Source organism: Eucyclogobius newberryi, unplaced genomic scaffold (assembly GCF_026437365.1).
Source record: "Eucyclogobius newberryi isolate DKJ021-1_F unplaced genomic scaffold, fEucNew1.0.hap1 SCAF_2, whole genome shotgun sequence".
Taxonomy (NCBI): Eukaryota; Metazoa; Chordata; class Actinopteri; order Gobiiformes; family Gobiidae; genus Eucyclogobius; species Eucyclogobius newberryi.
In genome coordinates, this window is record NW_027315834.1 from 45,330,574 (window position 1) to 45,347,827 (window position 17,254).

Consider the following 17,254-nt stretch of genomic DNA (forward strand, 5'->3'; position numbering starts at 1 on the left):
CTAAAATATCCACATACTATTTTAAGCATCCAACAGCTCGTACGGCACTTTCCATCCCAACGTTTTCACTGTTTGCTTTTGAAGGGCTCTCAGCTTCTGAGAAGAGCGTTCAGGCCTCATTGGCGCTGCATAGAGGTGTAATCAGGTTCAGATACATTGGACATTCCAGCGAATGAGGAATTTCACATGGGCCTGTGCTTACACAAGGCTCCAGTGGTTTAGGCATCTGCCCCAACCACACAAGGGGACGAGGATCAAAGGCCCAGAGCTATTTTTGGACAAAACCCTTAATGTATTCACTCATGTTTATTTAGGCTTTATGTAACGTTCAAAACAAGCTGAAGAGTATATTTTTATATTGAGGAACGTGGCACTTTGTCATTTAAAAATGAAAAAAAAAAAAAAAAAAAAAAGAGTCATTATTTTCAACTGTTTATTATTGTTAGTGTTTTCAGAGAAACAATAAGTTATTGTATGTGTTCAAATGTACATTGTAAATGTTTGACCAGATTATATGTTTCAACATGGCCAACATGAAGTCATCTACAGTGTTTACAGAACCCAGGACTACTGTGCACACAGCTGTAATTAAGTCACATTAAACTATTCTGCAAAAAGCCAAAGTTACTGGACTTCCACTTTGTGTTTACTAATGTCCTTTGAATCAGGATGTATTGCTGTCTTTTAAGATTGCCTCTTGGCTTTATTCATTGTGGTCAAATGTGTGTTCACTAAATAAACCTGGTCAGCAGTGTTGTCTTTTTACACAGAAACATGATCCTCCTTCTGCACCTCATTCACGAGTGCGATTAGCGTACTGCACTCGGGCGCCGGGGCACAGGCACAGTGGAGGCTGCCCGGGGCCTCTCATGTGGGAACGCGGTGAATCTGGCCCCTGATGTGTCTCTAATACATTAGTAGGTGACCAGAGCAGGGCCCGGGCACCTCATTCAGCAGACACAGGCTCTTTCCTGTGGGCCTGAAAAGCATTGCAGCCGGCCAGTGGAGCGCGAGTAACAGCTGTTTTGTTAGCTGTCTGAAATCCTGGGGACCGGAACCACATAAGCTCCCGTCGCTGCGCTGGCGGATTGAGCCCGGAGCCCGGCCGATTGTTTCAATACATTTTGTCATTAAAAATCGGAGGCAGAGAAAACAGGGTGGGGCCGAGTGCGGGCCGGCCTGTAAAGCGCTGCATTGTTAGCGTGTCAGGACCATTCAGCTTGTCCAGCAACGCGGAGCGCACCCAGGGGTGTCATTCTGCACACTAATGCTTCTGTCCTGATTCACCCTCTCACCCGCGCATCAAAGTCCTGGGTTTTATATCACCGCCGTCTACGCGCTTCGGGCCTAAAGTGCGGCTAAATGTTCAGACCGCTAACGAGCAACCGGCTAATGTCATGCATAGTGCGACTGCGAGACAGCAGAGCGACGCTGAGACGGTACGACGCGTCTTCAAATGCAGTTATCGTGATTCATGTTGATGATTATGCGCCGAAAACACATCTTTGGCTCTGGAAGCACGGTATATAATGAGAGCCTTCATCTGTACTTTCCAAGAGAGATCCAACTCCTCTAAAAACAACCAAATTATGTCAAAATTGTGGCTAGGCCAAGACTAAATCAGGCTAATCCATGGACAAAACCCAGACGCCTTAAGTGGAATAAAATCAGGACAGAACGAGACAAGACTCCCGAGTTTGAGAGGTTAAAACGCATTCGATAACTATAATATTGTAAACTTATAGGTCGTAATAATGAAGAGAAAAGGCGCACTGTGGTCATGTGTGTGCGCGCGGGCTCATTATACAGACCGATGACCGTTGGTGTGTAATATAGTAAACATGCTTTTACCGGGAACGCTTTAATCACGAGCCTATAACGCGGCCAGAAGCGAGACGGATCACGTGGAAAAGCTAAACATACGTTTTTATGCCACTGTGGGACACGAAGCCAAGTCGCAGTCGCTGTTTATCTAGCCTTTAATAACAGGCGCGTTAGAAGTGACCCAGGGATAACTGGAAGTGCGTGAATACTTCTGGAAAATACGTTTTGGAAGTTATGTTAAGACCACTTCCACTCGCCACATCTTTAATTATTCAACTCCAAACGAAGCTAAACACTTCACTTCTCCTTTGAAAATGTATAATTAATCACTTCCTATAGTCTAAAATTGGTCAGAATTTGTATTTAACCATCAAAATGACCTGGTTTAAGGCTTTCACGGACGGATATTTCTATTATACATTAAGACTTTTGCAATATCGATCAAATAAAAAAGGTTAAATACGGGACTGAAGACGTCTAAACAGAACATTTATAAATAAAGTATGTTGATTGTTCATTTGTTTGGACATTTGTATTTAATATTGAGGCAGTATTTGTTCTAAAAGGTGTTTGCTTTGTGTTTTAGAGTCTCCGTAGTCCAGATTATGACCACCGAAATATGACAATTATGTTTTACAGTCGACTCGTCATGATTAGTCGATCACTGAAGGAAAAGACCTGACGACATTAGATCAAAAACATGATTATATTCAACAGTCGTGACAAATGATCCGTGTCTAGAATGTCACGAAAGCGATGAAAAGAGGCAATTACAGTGTAAAGAATATTTAACACTGCATAGATATAGTTACAAAGCATGAATATAAAGATAAGAGCTTTAAAGCACTCAGTATTACAACACAAGTGCGCTCTCATCTGATACTGATACACTTTACAATTACTACACACTTATCGACCTTAATCCAACTGAAAAGAACTGTTTCGTACGGAGCAATATCCATTTGGAACGCATTCAAATCAGGCAACTCAAAAATGAGCATTTAAAATCAGCCGAAAGAGTCACGTGTTAGTTATTTAAGACTTATACAAGACTCGCTATCAAATAATTATGTGTCTTTTAAAACTGTACTGTACACGATTATGGACTGAAGTTTAACATGATTTAAACAGAACTGTTCAATTGTCACTGTAATGAAACATAATGAAATGGAATGATCGTGTTATTGTACTTGAAACAAACAAATGAACAGTTTGGAGGTTAAAGAATGATTCAGGTTTCATAAATACTTGATTAATACATTACCCTGAGTCTGAATCATTGTTAATAAGGCTACCCCAAATAAATAGTCTGTTTGCTGTAACCCGAGCCAACATTTTTCAAGTGGGTCGGTCAATCCCAGAATGCATTGCGCAAGTCAAATTTTAATCAAGTCACACCGTGATAGAGAATGACATGTACTATGGACACTTCTCCAGTGGCGCCGACAGTCTGAGGACTACGACAAAGTCTGAGGAATAAAGTCTGGCGGTAATGCAACACTTGGATGCCAACCGCCATAAAACACCAACAACAACAACAGAGGCACTGGAAGAAGAACTTTTAGGACTACGACAAAGTCTAAGGAATAAAGTCTGGCGTTAATGCAACACTCGGATGTCAACCGCCATAAAAGAACAACAACAACAGAGGCAAATTAAAGGCGGTATGGACAATTTTTCGGCGATTTGAGAACGCAGGCGTGAGGACTGATACAACACACACGTGTGTTTGTTTATTAGTGCAACGGAGCGCATCGCATCACTCGTCTCCCGTAGATTTCTGTCCACTCGAACTGTCTTTCTCCGTCTTCATCTTGCCCCGTACACTGAGGGAACTATATTATGATAGATCCATGCGCTTAGGCACGCGGAAACGTGGGCACAAACCTGACGCGGCTGCAGGTGAGCGGTAGGTGCGTTTTATGATTGATACGTGGCAGGACAAATGATTTATCCACGCCACAAGGAAATATGATAAAAAAATTTGCTGAAAAAAATCGTCCATACCAACTTTAACTTGTAACAGCAATTCAACGACTCTTATGCGCCTTCTGTTTTGTTACAGACCCATGTGGAGGACTGAATATGAAGACGCACATGTGGTGCGCAGTGTGTTATCAGTCCTTTGGGATGAAAGATAGGTTTACCAGCGTGATAAAAATTTTCGACACGGCGGTGCGAAATAATTGAAAAATAAAAGATTTTGACGTTTTTTCAACAAAATCCTGTTATTTTTCTGCAGGTTTCATCCCCGGTCGGTCGGGTTACGGCAAAGAGACATATTATTTTGCTCAGTCTTTCCTCACGCTTTATTAAGGTTGGTTAAGGTGTAGTCATTATAAAGCCTTCCTGTAGTGAACCTGTTCGGGAGAAGAGCACTTTGACCTTTGCACTCCCGACGCCTTTTCACGGGTCTTTCCTGAGGCTTTTGAGCAGCAGGGCTCCTCCTCGCTGCTCGGCCTCGAGGCCCAGCTCCCTCAGGGCCGCGTAGTCCAGGGCGCCGCGTCTCTGCATGGACGCCACCACGCTCTGGTTCTCCGCGTTGTTCTCCAGGAGGTTTCTGACCGCGAAGATGGCCCACTGGTTGATGACTGTTTCAGCCGTTAAGGAGAATGGGCGTGACTAAAATCATCGTCGTCGCATTTATTTGACGATTAGTGCGTCGTCTCAGACTTTAAAATACAAATGTAGTAAATTCTGTACAGTGCAATGCTTTTCGTGACGTGTCTTGTTAATGTTTTTGAGAAACAAATTGCATCCGCTTAACAAAAAAACACCAGAAAAAGTAGAGAAACACCCCCAAAAAACACAGTTAACATGTAAAACTGACTGCAACAGGGTTTGGCCTTTTAAAATACTGGACGAAAAGGAGAGAAACAACTACACAAAAAGTAAAAATGAGAATTCTAGAACCATAAAGACATAAACGCTGTGCAGATGTAGATGTTTGACATAAGGATACAGGGGTTGTTGCTGTCGATGTTGCAGTTGTCCAGGATCAGAGGGATTCCATCCAGTTCTCTCACCTGTTTGAGACAGAGCTGTGAGTGACAGGTATGTTTATTTATTAGATCCATACAATTAGTTTGCAAAGCAGCACAAATAATCAGAATCAGAATCAGAAAGAGTTTATTGCCATTGTCAATGAACATAATTCACAAACATAGGAAGTTGTCCTGGGGATTCAGTGCAACATAAAACAATGAACAATGAATAAAAGAGAAACAATTTAAATCTGCTATGGAATAAAAATAACAAGCTATAAGATAAAAATAAAAAATAAGAATAAAATAAAAGCAAAAAAATAGGCTTACTATGTACACAAATGTACAGTTGAGTTTACATATGTAGTGCAGAAAGTGAACAGTGAGTGATTAAATTATGGTTAAAGTGAGTGAATGAATCCAACTGCAGAGGGAAAGAAACTGTTCTTGTGACGGGAGATTCTGGTCCGGATGGTCTGTGGCCTCCTGCCTGAGGGGAGTGGCCTCCTGCCTGAGGGGAGTGGCCTCCTGCCTGAGGGGAGTGGCCTCCTGCCTGAGGAGAGTGGCCTCCTGCCTGAGGAGAGTGGCCTCCTGCCTGAGGGGAGTGGCCTCCTGCCTGAGGGGAGTGGCCTCCTGCCTGAGGAGAGTGGCCTCCTGCCTGAGGGGAGTGGCCTCCGGCCTGAGGGGAGTGGCCTCCGGCCTGAGGGGAGTGGCTTCCTTTTACACTCACATCTTACATTAGCACGTCTCCTGAAGGTGAACGCTGTGACTCTGGGTTTACTGCTTTTACACTCACATCTTACATTAGCACGTCTCCTGAAGGTGAACGCTGTGACTCTGGGTTTACTGCTTTTACTCTCACATCTTACATTAGCACGTCTCCTGAAGGTGAACGCTGTGACTCTGGGTTTACTGCTTTTACACTCACATCTTACATTAGCACGTCTCCTGAAGGTGAACGCTGTGACTCTGGGTTTACTGCTTTTACTCTCACATCTTACATTAGCACGTCTCCTGAAGGTGAACGCTGTGACTCTGGGTTTACTGCTTTTACACTCACATCTTACATTAGCACGTCTCCTGAAGGTGAACGCTGTGACTCTGGGTTTACTGCTTTTACACTCACATCTTACATTAGCACGTCTCCTGAAGGTGAACGCTGTGACTCTGGGTTTACTGCTTTTACTCTCACATCTTACATTAGCACGTCTCCTGAAGGTGAACGCTGTGACTCTGGGTTTACTGCTTTTACTCTCACATCTTACATTAGCACGTCTCCTGAAGGTGAACGCTGTGACTCTGGGTTTACTGCTTTTACTCTTACATCTTACATTAGCACGTCTCCTGAAGGTGAACTCTGTGACTCTGGGTTTACTGCTTTTACACTCACATCTTACATTAGCACGTCTCCTGAAGGTGAACGCTGTGACTCTGGGTTTACTGCTTTTACTCTCACATCTTACATTAGCACGTTTCCTGAAGGTGAACGCTGTGACTCTGGGTTTACTGCTTTTACACTCACATCTTACATTAGCACGTCTCCTGAAGGTGAACGCTGTGACTCTGGGTTTACTGCTTTTACACTCACATCTTACATTAGCACGTCTCCTGAAGGTGAACTCTGTGACTCTGGGTTTACTGCTTTTACACTCACATCTTACATTAGCACGTCTCCTGAAGGTGAACGCTGTGACTCTGGGTTTACTGCTTTTACTCTCACATCTTACATTAGCACGTCTCCTGAAGGTGAACGCTGTGACTCTGGGTTTACTGCTTTTACTCTCACATCTTACATTAGCACGTCTCCTGAAGGTGAACGCTGTGACTCTGGGTTTACTGCTTTTACTCTCACATCTTACATTAGCACGTCTCCTGAAGGTGAACGCTGTGACTCTGGGTTTACTGCTTTTACACTCACATCTTACATTAGCACGTCTCCTGAAGGTGAACTCTGTGACTCTGGGTTTACTGCTTTTACACTCACATCTTACATTAGCACGTCTCCTGAAGGTGAACGCTGTGACTCTGGGTTTACTGCTTTTACACTCACATCTTACATTAGCACGTCTCCTGAAGGTGAACGCTGTGACTCTGGGTTTACTGCTTTTACTCTCACATCTTACATTAGCACGTCTCCTGAAGGTGAACGCTGTGACTCTGGGTTTACTGCTTTTACTCTCACATCTTACATTAGCACGTCTCCTGAAGGTGAACGCTGTGACTCTGGGTTTACTGCTTTTACACTCACATCTTACATTAGCACGTCTCCTGAAGGTGAACTCTGTGACTCTGGGTTTACTGCTTTTACACTCACATCTTACATTAGCACGTCTCCTGAAGGTGAACGCTGTGACTCTGGGTTTACTGCTTTTACACTCACATCTTACATTAGCACGTCTCCTGAAGGTGAACTCTGTGACTCTGGGTTTACTGCTTTTACACTCACATCTTACATTAGCACGTCTCCTGAAGGTGAACGCTGTGACTCTGGGTTTACTGCTTTTACTCTCACATCTTACATTAGCACGTCTCCTGAAGGTGAACGCTGTGACTCTGGGTTTACTGCTTTTACTCTTACATCTTACATTAGCACGTTTCCTGAAGGTGAACGCTGTGACTCTGGGTTTACTGCTTTTACACTCACATCTTACATTAGCACGTCTCCTGAAGGTGAACTCTGTGACTCTGGGTTTACTGCTTTTACTCTCACATCTTACATTAGCACGTCTCCTGAAGGTGAACGCTGTGACTCTGGGTTTACTGCTTTTACTCTCACATCTTACATTAGCACGTCTCCTGAAGGTGAACGCTGTGACTCTGGGTTTACTGCTTTTACTCTCACATCTTACATTAGCACGTCTCCTGAAGGTGAACGCTGTGACTCTGGGTTTACTGCTTTTACTCTCACATCTTACATTAGCACGTCTCCTGAAGGTGAACGCTGTGACTCTGGGTTTACTGCTTTTACTCTCACATCTTACATTAGCACGTCTCCTGAAGGTGAACGCTGTGACTCTGGGTTTACTGCTTTTACACTCACATCTTACATTAGCACGTCTCCTGAAGGTGAACTCTGTGACTCTGGGTTTACTGCTTTTACACTCACATCTTACATTAGCACGTCTCCTGAAGGTGAACGCTGTGACTCTGGGTTTACTGCTTTTACTCTCACATCTTACATTAGCACGTCTCCTGAAGGTGAACGCTGTGACTCTGGGTTTACTGCTTTTACACTCACATCTTACATTAGCACGTCTCCTGAAGGTGAACTCTGTGACTCTGGGTTTACTGCTTTTACACTCACATCTTACATTAGCACGTCTCCTGAAGGTGAACGCTGTGACTCTGGGTTTACTGCTTTTACTCTCACATCTTACATTAGCACGTCTCCTGAAGGTGAACGCTGTGACTCTGGGTTTACTGCTTTTACTCTTACATCTTACATTAGCACGTTTCCTGAAGGTGAACGCTGTGACTCTGGGTTTACTGCTTTTACACTCACATCTTACATTAGCACGTCTCCTGAAGGTGAACTCTGTGACTCTGGGTTTACTGCTTTTACTCTCACATCTTACATTAGCACGTCTCCTGAAGGTGAACGCTGTGACTCTGGGTTTACTGCTTTTACTCTCACATCTTACATTAGCACGTCTCCTGAAGGTGAACGCTGTGACTCTGGGTTTACTGCTTTTACTCTCACATCTTACATTAGCACGTCTCCTGAAGGTGAACGCTGTGACTCTGGGTTTACTGCTTTTACTCTCACATCTTACATTAGCACGTCTCCTGAAGGTGAACGCTGTGACTCTGGGTTTACTGCTTTTACTCTCACATCTTACATTAGCACGTCTCCTGAAGGTGAACGCTGTGACTCTGGGTTTACTGCTTTTACTCTTACATCTTACATTAGCACGTTTCCTGAAGGTGAACGCTGTGACTCTGGGTTTACTGCTTTTACACTCACATCTTACATTAGCACGTCTCCTGAAGGTGAACGCTGTGACTCTGGGTTTACTGCTTTTACTCTTACATCTTACATTAGCACGTCTCCTGAAGGTGAACGCTGTGACTCTGGGTTTACTGCTTTTACACTCACATCTTACATTAGCACGTCTCCTGAAGGTGAACGCTGTGACTCTGGGTTTACTGCTTTTACACTCACATCTTACATTAGCACGTCTCCTGAAGGTGAACGCTGTGACTCTGGGTTTACTGCTTTTACTCTTACATCTTACATTAGCACGTCTCCTGAAGGTGAACGCTGTGACTCTGGGTTTACTGCTTTTACTCTTACATCTTACATTAGCACGTCTCCTGAAGGTGAACGCTGTGACTCTGGGTTTACTGCTTTTACTCTTACATCTTACATTAGCACGTCTCCTGAAGGTGAACGCTGTGACTCTGGGTTTACTGGAAGACATTGCAGTGAAAACCGATACGGGGCGAGTTTTAACCGCGGACGGACCACAGAGCGCCATCCGCGGGCGTCACGGGGGCCGGCTCGGGGGGGACATCCCACAGGCATTCTTCAAATCTGTTTCTATTAAAGAAGGAGCAGAGCCCGCCCTTTCCCCGTCCCGTTATTTATTATACGTACATACTTTTGTTCATAGTGCGACGCTGACGGATGATGACTCTGGAAAACTGATAAAAATGGAGGGGAGTCGGTCAGGTCAGGGTTGGGTCGAGTCGGGCGTGTTCATCGTTTTGTTGAAAGCCCCCTGGAGATATATATATACATATATATACTGTATAGTGTATACCATGTAGCCACATCCACCATTTTACTTCACAGTAAACATTTCCAGTCAAGGGCACTCGAGTTCAAGCCCCAACAGAGGAAATCCTGACTTATCAACACAGTTTCTCTTCTTGTCCCGACACAATCATCAGCCTTCTGTACGCGGCTGGTATATTCATGTCCTCTCATAAAGTCTTACCATTTATTTGTATATATGTATGATAATAATAGCATTCATTCAAATAGTCGTTTTTATCGCTTTTTTGTCTCCATGGAAGTAGATACATTTAATGCCATGATGTGGAACGTTCCCGAGAAATTAAAATGTAAATTGTGCACCTTTAAACCAATAACCAACAGATTAGATAGATTATTAAAACATGTGAAATCTGGTATTGTTTTTATTGTAAGTATATCTACATAGCCAGAAAATAACCATATAATTAGATCTAATTTTGAGTTTGTTAACATACACGAGACCAATCTGACCATCAAACACACTTGGTTACATGCGTAAATGGTTTTAGAGGATGCATTTTAAAATAACTCTTCCATAACTCCTCCAATCGCTAACATTTTCTCTTTTCATCTTTGTCTTTCTTCACATATGACACGAATAATGTCATTTCAATCCTCTGATAACTCCATAAACTGGATAATGATCAGATGTAAACGCAGCCAATCACTATATACCGTATTTTCCGGACTAAGGTGCACTTTTTTTTTTTAATAGTTTTGACCGGGGTGCGACTTATACTCCAGAGCGACTTATATGTGATATTATTTATTGTTTTCACACTTGCAACCTTATTTCATACTCCAGTGCGACTTATATATGTTTTTTTTCTTCTCTATTAAGCATTTTTTGGCTGGTGCGACTTATACTCCAGTGCGACTTAAACATGTTTTTTTTCTTCCCTATTAAGAATTTTTTGGCTGGTGCGACTTATTCTCCAGTGCGACTTATATATGTTTTTTTCTTCCCTATTAAGATTTTTTTGTCTGGTGCGACTTATTCTCCAGTGCGACTTATACTCCGGAGAATACGGTACTCATTCAAAGCACACCTTGTTCTGATTGCGGGCGTTGTTGTGGCAGAGGTTCCCGATCAGCCGGATGAGATGAGCTTTGAAGCTGACGACTGGAGAGTGATGAGACGAACCCGCGTCGGCGCCCAACGAGAAGTTCTGCGACGCGCTGAAAATATTCTTACTGGACTTCCCGATGGCGTGAACCTGCGCGAGGAGATCTGCGGGAGAAGATGTGCCAAATGTGAATAACTACATTGTTTAGAGTCAAAAACGCGGTAAAAAGAGACGATTCAAAATAAAAACGAGTGATATTTCTGCAGCAGGAGATAAAGGACACTTCAGCTCGAATCACAACAAGTCATTTCATCATCAAACAGACTCGGGGAAAAAAATCTTAATTGCCGTTTTGGAATGTGTCCAAAGTTTATGAAGTTTATGAGCATCACTTTTCAGTTTACCGTATTTTCCGGACTATAACTCGCACCTTTTTTCATAGTTTTGGCCGGGGTGAGACTTATACTTATATTTATACTTATATACTTATACTCCGGAGCGACTTATATGTGATATTATTTGTTATTTTCACACTTGTAACTGCATTTCATACTCCAGTGCGACTTACAGTTGTGGTCAAAAGTTGACATACACTTGTAAAGAACATAATGTCATGGCTCTCTTGAGTCATTTCTAAAACTCAGATTTTTCTGTACTGTATACATGTTTTTTTTCTCTTCTCTATTATGCATTTTTTTGGCTGATGCGACTTATACTCCGGAGAGACAAAAATATGGTATTTTTTTATTTATTTTTTGTAGTTAATACACGTTGTTTTACTGTACTTTTTACACTCTGTCGCTTTGTGCACTTATTTGGCTTTTGTTTAAGCTAGATGCCCAAATGTGTGAAAATACATTAACTTTAATATATTTTGTGGGTTTTTCAAAGCAGTTTTCTGACAGCAATTTTCACCGTATTTTCCGGACTATAAGTTGCACCGGAGTATAAATTGCAACAGCCAAAAAATGCATATTAGAGAAGAAAAAAACATATATAAGTTGCACTGGAGTATGAAATGCGGTTCCAAGTGTGAAAATAACAAATAATATCACATATAAGTCGCTCCGTAGTATAAGTATATAAGTATAAGTCTCACCCCGACCATAAAAGGTGCGACTTATAGTCCGGAAAATACGGTACTTCTGAGTGATGTTTAGTTTGAAGTAACAGTACTCTTACTCTTCCCACTGACAGTATTTTTACATTTGTCATTTTTGCTTTGTTGGATTACACAAGCTCATAGATAAGTACTCACTAAATCTAAACATCACTCATCCCTAACCACAAATAAGAGGTCTTTTGTGTATTTATACAAGTAATTATTAAAATACTAGTATACTATACAGGAAAAACAATTAGAAAATCCTGGAATATTGTGGTCAAGCTCAGCACAGATATAATTAAAAGTACAATGAGTAAACGACCTGTGGTGTTAGCGAGGAGGTCAGCGTGATCCTGTAAGAACATGAACTCTCCGTGATCCGAGGACATTTCACAAAGAACGTCCAACAGGCTGATCACGGTCAACGCCTCCTGCAGGACCTGGGAGGGATTACAAGCACATGCTTTAAGTCACGGTAAGTTCAGACGCGTTTGATTGAAGCGTGTACCTCGTTACTGGAGACGGACCCAGTGGCCAGAGTGAGAACTGCACCACAGCCGCTCTGGAACGAGGAGGCCAGAAAGGAGGCGACGGCGGGAGGAATGCCGCACTCCGACTCGTCCTCTCGCAGCTGAGCCAAGAGAAGCTCCAGAAGAGTCACTCTGGAAAACGGGTTCGTTTAGAGTCGCTCCGGAAAACGGGTTTGTTTAGAGTCGCTCCGGAAAACGGGTTTGTTTAGTCGCTCCGGAAAACGGGTTCGTTTAGAGTCGCTCCGGGAAAACGGGTTCGTTTAGAGTTGCTCCGGGAAAACGGGTTCGTTTAGTCGCTCCGGAAAACGGGTTCGTTTAGAGTCGCTCCGGGAAAACGGGTTCGTTTAGAGTCGCTCCGGGAAAACGGGTTCGTTTAGAGTCGCTCCGGGAAAACGGGTTCGTTTAGAGTCGCTCCGGGAAAACGGGTTCGTTTAGAGTCGCTCCGGGAAAACGGGTTCGTTTAGAGTCGCTCCGGGAAAACGGGTTCGTTTAGAGTCGCTCCGGGAAAACGGGTTCGTTTAGAGTTGCTCCGGGAAAACGGGTTCGTTTAGTCGCTCCGGAAAACGGGTTCGTTTAGAGTCGCTCCGGGAAAACGGGTTCGTTTAGAGTCGCTCCGGGAAAACGGGTTCGTTTAGAGTCGCTCCGGGAAAACGGGTTCGTTTAGAGTCGCTCCGGGAAAACGGGTTCGTTTAGAGTCGCTCCGGAAAACGGGTTCGTTTAGAGTCGCTCCGGGAAAACGGGTTCGTTTAGAGTCGCTCCGGGAAAACGGGTTCGTTTAGAGTCGCTCCGGGAAAACGAGTTCGTTTAGAGTCGCTCCGGAAAACGAGTTAATTTAGTAGCTCTTCATTTTAACTGCTAATAATGCACAATCTCTGAAGCAATGGTGCTAAAATAGTTAAAGTGGGAAGAAACAAGTTTTACTTTATTTGGCAGTGATTAAATATTTATTGGTATTTTTAGTTAGTTATTTTTAGTTAGTACTTTTAGCTTTGCATCTTTGTTCATTGTTTATGTGGTGGTTTTTCATGTTTTACAGTGCACTCTGAGCTCAGTGCACATTTTCCAAAGAGGTTTTAAACAATAGTTGGGAAATAAACTAAAGGAGACATGACACGAACACCAGGTGCCACAAGGGGGCAGTAGTCCCACGACAGGGCAAGACACTACACACTTCTCTTCCTCCAGTGTGATTATACTGGGCATGAATGAGTGTCTTGTGCATGTTTCCATCATGTATATCATGTATGTTCTTTAACACGCACTGTTCTAAGCATGTAAACAAGAGCAGTCTCCACCTGTCCTGGTGCTGCATCCTTGTGTACATGCTCTCTACCAAGACTGCACACTTCAGGAAATGCTGGGTGGCAATAATGACTCTGTTAAAGAACAAACAGAGCTATAGATTAGACAAAAGAGAAAACATAAGCGACAATAACATCATGAAGTGTCCTCACGTCCAGTCGATGTCCGGCTGCGTCCTGCAAAGCTCCATCACCTTCAGAGCCAGAGAAATATTCTGAGGTAGCGCCAACGTTTCTACTTTAGCGTCATCCAAACACGTGTGAAGGACCATGGAGGCGTAGGTCACGGTCTTCTCGTCGTCTACACAGAGGAGCTGCCTGTTAAAGGACACGTTTAGTTAGTTTGATGATGAAAGCGTCTTCCCGTAGAGTCTTACGAGGGCTGCACACTTACAGGAGATGGTCCGGGACGATGGACCGCCAAACGTCCTCTTTACACATCTGGTTTCCCACGGCAACGTTACCAATAAACTGGACCCCACAACGGAGAGCTGGTTTATCGAGAATGTGGAAAGATGATAAAAGGGTTCGGATTGTACAATTAAGCCAATAATACCGTATTTTCCGAACTATAAGGCGCAGTTTTTTTCATAGTTTTGGCCGAGGTGCGACTTATACTCCAGAGCGACTTATGTGATGTTATTCGTTATTTTCACACTGGCAACCACAAGAGGGCGAGAATCTGCACTTCCTCTTCCTCTGGAGTTTGTGGAGTTGTTTAGAAGTGACACAGAGGAAGAAGAATTCAATGGATTTAGTGATTTGGGGTAAAACTGATGCTTTGCTAAACTTGTTAGCATGTTCTTTATGCTATAGTTATCTGAATAACTGTTCATATGTTACGTTAACATACCAGACACTTACCACAGTTCTGTCTGTGCCTCATGTAGCTGAAGGTGTTAGCGTTAGCATACGTCATGTAGCTGAAGGTGTTAGCGTTAGCATACGTACACCTATTCACCATGTTCTCTCATCTGTTATTATTTTAAACTGCATTTCAAGATGAAATGTCTGTTCTTGGTCTTGGATTTTATCAAACACATTTCCCCAAAAAATGCGACTTATACTCCAGTGCGATATGTTACATATGTTATTTTCTTCTCCTTTATGCCTTTTTTGGCAGGTGCGACTTATACTCCGGTGCAACGTATAGTCCGGAAAATACGGTATTTTGTAATAGTGACATTCTTAGAGGTTCTGTTCATAATTTTTATGGACAGAATTTCTAGGCGCAGTCAGGGGTCGGAGGGTGTCCGGTTTGGGGACCACAGGATCTCATCTCTGCTGTTTGCAGACGATGTTGTCCTGATGGCTCCATCAAACCCGGACCTGCAACATGCACTGGGACGGTTTGCAGCTGAGTGTGAAGCGGCTGGGATGAGAATCAGCACCTCCAAATCCGAGGCCATGGTTCTCGACCGGAAAAAGGTGGCTTGCCCTCTCCAGGTGGGTGGGGAGTCCTTGCCCCAAGTGGAGGAGTTCAAGTATCTCGGGGTCTTGTTCACGAGTGAGGGAAGGATGGAGCGTGAGATCGACAGGCGGATCGGTGCAGCGGCTGCAGTGATGCAGTCGCTGCATCGGACCGTTGTGGTAAAGAGGGAGCTGAGTCGAAAGGCAAAGCTCTCTATTTACCGGTCGGTCTACGTTCCTACCCTCACCTATGGTCATGAGCTTTGGGTAGTGACCGAAAGAACAAGATCGCGGATACAAGCGGTCGAAATGAGTTTCCTCCGCCATGTGGCTGGGCGCTCCCTTAGAGATAAGGTGAGGAGCTCGGCCACACGGGGGGAGCTCGGAGTAGAGCCGCTGCTCCTCCACGTCGAGAGGAGCCAGCTGAGGTGGCTCGGGCATCTGTTTCGGATGCCTCCTGGGAGGTGTTTCAGGCATGTCCCACCGGGAAGAGGCCCCGGGGAAGACCCAGGACACGCTGGAGAGACTATGTCTCTCGGCTGGCCTGGGAACGCCTCGGGATCCCCCCGGAGGAGTTAGAGGAAGTGTCTGGGGAGAAGGAAGTCTGGGAGTCCCTGCTCAGACTGCTGCCCCCGCGACCCGGCCCCGGATAAAGCGGCAGAAGATGGATGGATGGATGGACATTCTTAGAACCTACTTTCATGAACAGCAGCCTGGTCCTCTTTGGTCAGAAGATAGTTTAGAAGCTTCAGGGAAACATCTATGAGTCCAAGATCCCTTGTGAATGAATAAAACGTGTTTGTTACTGGTGCATCATTTCAGTTTGATATTTGGATCATAAAACAGACAAACATCAGATGATTTTAACGTGAGAGCCTGGATTACCTGAGCAGCTTCTGGTTTCCTGTGCTCTGGACACAGGCGTTTCTTTGGGCCCTGAAGCACTCAGCAGTGAGCTGGAGCTCTAATGTTTCAGAGGACACGTCCTGTCCTCCTGCAGAGTGGAGCTCATCACTGAGGCGGGTCAGGAGAGGAAGCAGAGGAGAGAGCACAGCCTCGTCCACTGCATCCCTGCAACAGAACACTCGTCATGAACACTATACACATACTTCTGCCTGTATTTCAGACTAATCATATATTCTTATTCCATTTTAGCATGTTTAATCACCATAAAATGAGCAGTGAGTGATAAAGCATTTTCATTTTGTCACGTCACGCATATCCCGTTACTCCAGGACAGACGTCGATACTTTTAAAGCTGAATTAATGTTAGTTTAAAGTTTGTCAAAAGTGTTTTACCGGTGTTCTTTCTCCCGCAGCGCTGCCGTGAATGTTTTGAGGACTTGCAGATGTTCAGGGCGGTGTTTTTCATCCAAAAAGCCTGAGATAGAAGCAGACATCTCCGCGATGCTGCTGGAAGCTGCCATGTTTCCTGCCTCACGCGCCCGGGCGGCACTTCCGGGTTATTACAGCGCTCCGATTGGTCCAGGGGGAGAGTGGGCGGGATCAGAGCATGTGGAGTTGTTTTCATCCACATCATGTTTATATCATGTCAAATACAACCGTTTTATACCGTTTCAAATGTAATTATTCACCAAACAAAACATTACCGAATACAATATTACATACATATACAGAAAAAAAAGCATTTAACCTACAGGCAGCTGTTGAAATAGTACTAAAAATGTGTATGAAGTTAAAGTAGTTACTTATACAGAATTATATGTAAAGTACTACAGCCAAATGTGTAAGTATTGAGTACACATGAAAAAACACTGGTCAAAGTATAGCAATTTTAGTATTATTTAGATCTGTCTTTTTCTGTTTAAAGCTGAATTAAGTTGTTTTAAACCACAATCTGCATATTATGTAGACGGCAGTAACTTAATGTAAATTGGGACTCGTTGTGCTCATTAAATCCTATGGTTTTAAATGTACTTAATTACAGCTATATGCTTAGAATAATACCAAATTACAATTACAAGTACGTGTACATGTACAAAAATCTACTCAAAAAAACTACAATCAGCCCAAATTTGTACTCAATTAGTTCAGTCCATCCCTGCCAACAAGACAATAACACTTTGGGCAATTTGCCATTATATTATATCAGTAAATCAACATATTTCAGAACAATAATAACCAGTAAATCACATTATTTTTGAGTGAAAACGAGTGAAACATTCTACACAAGTGAAAACAGTTTGCAATTGGCTGCTCTGCTCAAATAAGATTAAATATGAGATAAAATTACCTTTATTTGTCCCACAATGG

The 17,254-nt window shown here is 43.5% G+C and overlaps 1 protein-coding gene across 1 annotated transcript; it reads right to left on the reverse strand.

The window, feature by feature from the left end:
• Positions 1–76: 76 nt before the first annotated feature.
• Positions 77–16,440, reverse strand: atxn10 (ataxin 10). The gene is made up of 11 exons (XM_072453238.1): positions 16,280–16,440; positions 15,866–16,051; positions 15,678–15,757; positions 13,965–14,061; positions 13,724–13,888; positions 13,565–13,645; positions 12,248–12,401; positions 12,062–12,179; positions 10,617–10,798; positions 4,787–4,850; positions 77–4,415 (listed from the first exon to the last, which is right to left on the reverse strand). The coding sequence occupies exons 1-11, from the start codon at positions 16,405–16,407 to the stop codon at positions 4,231–4,233; spliced, it is 1,440 nt and encodes a 479-aa protein (XP_072309339.1). The 5' UTR covers positions 16,408–16,440; the 3' UTR covers positions 77–4,230.
• Between the last annotated feature and the right edge of the window lie 814 nt (positions 16,441–17,254).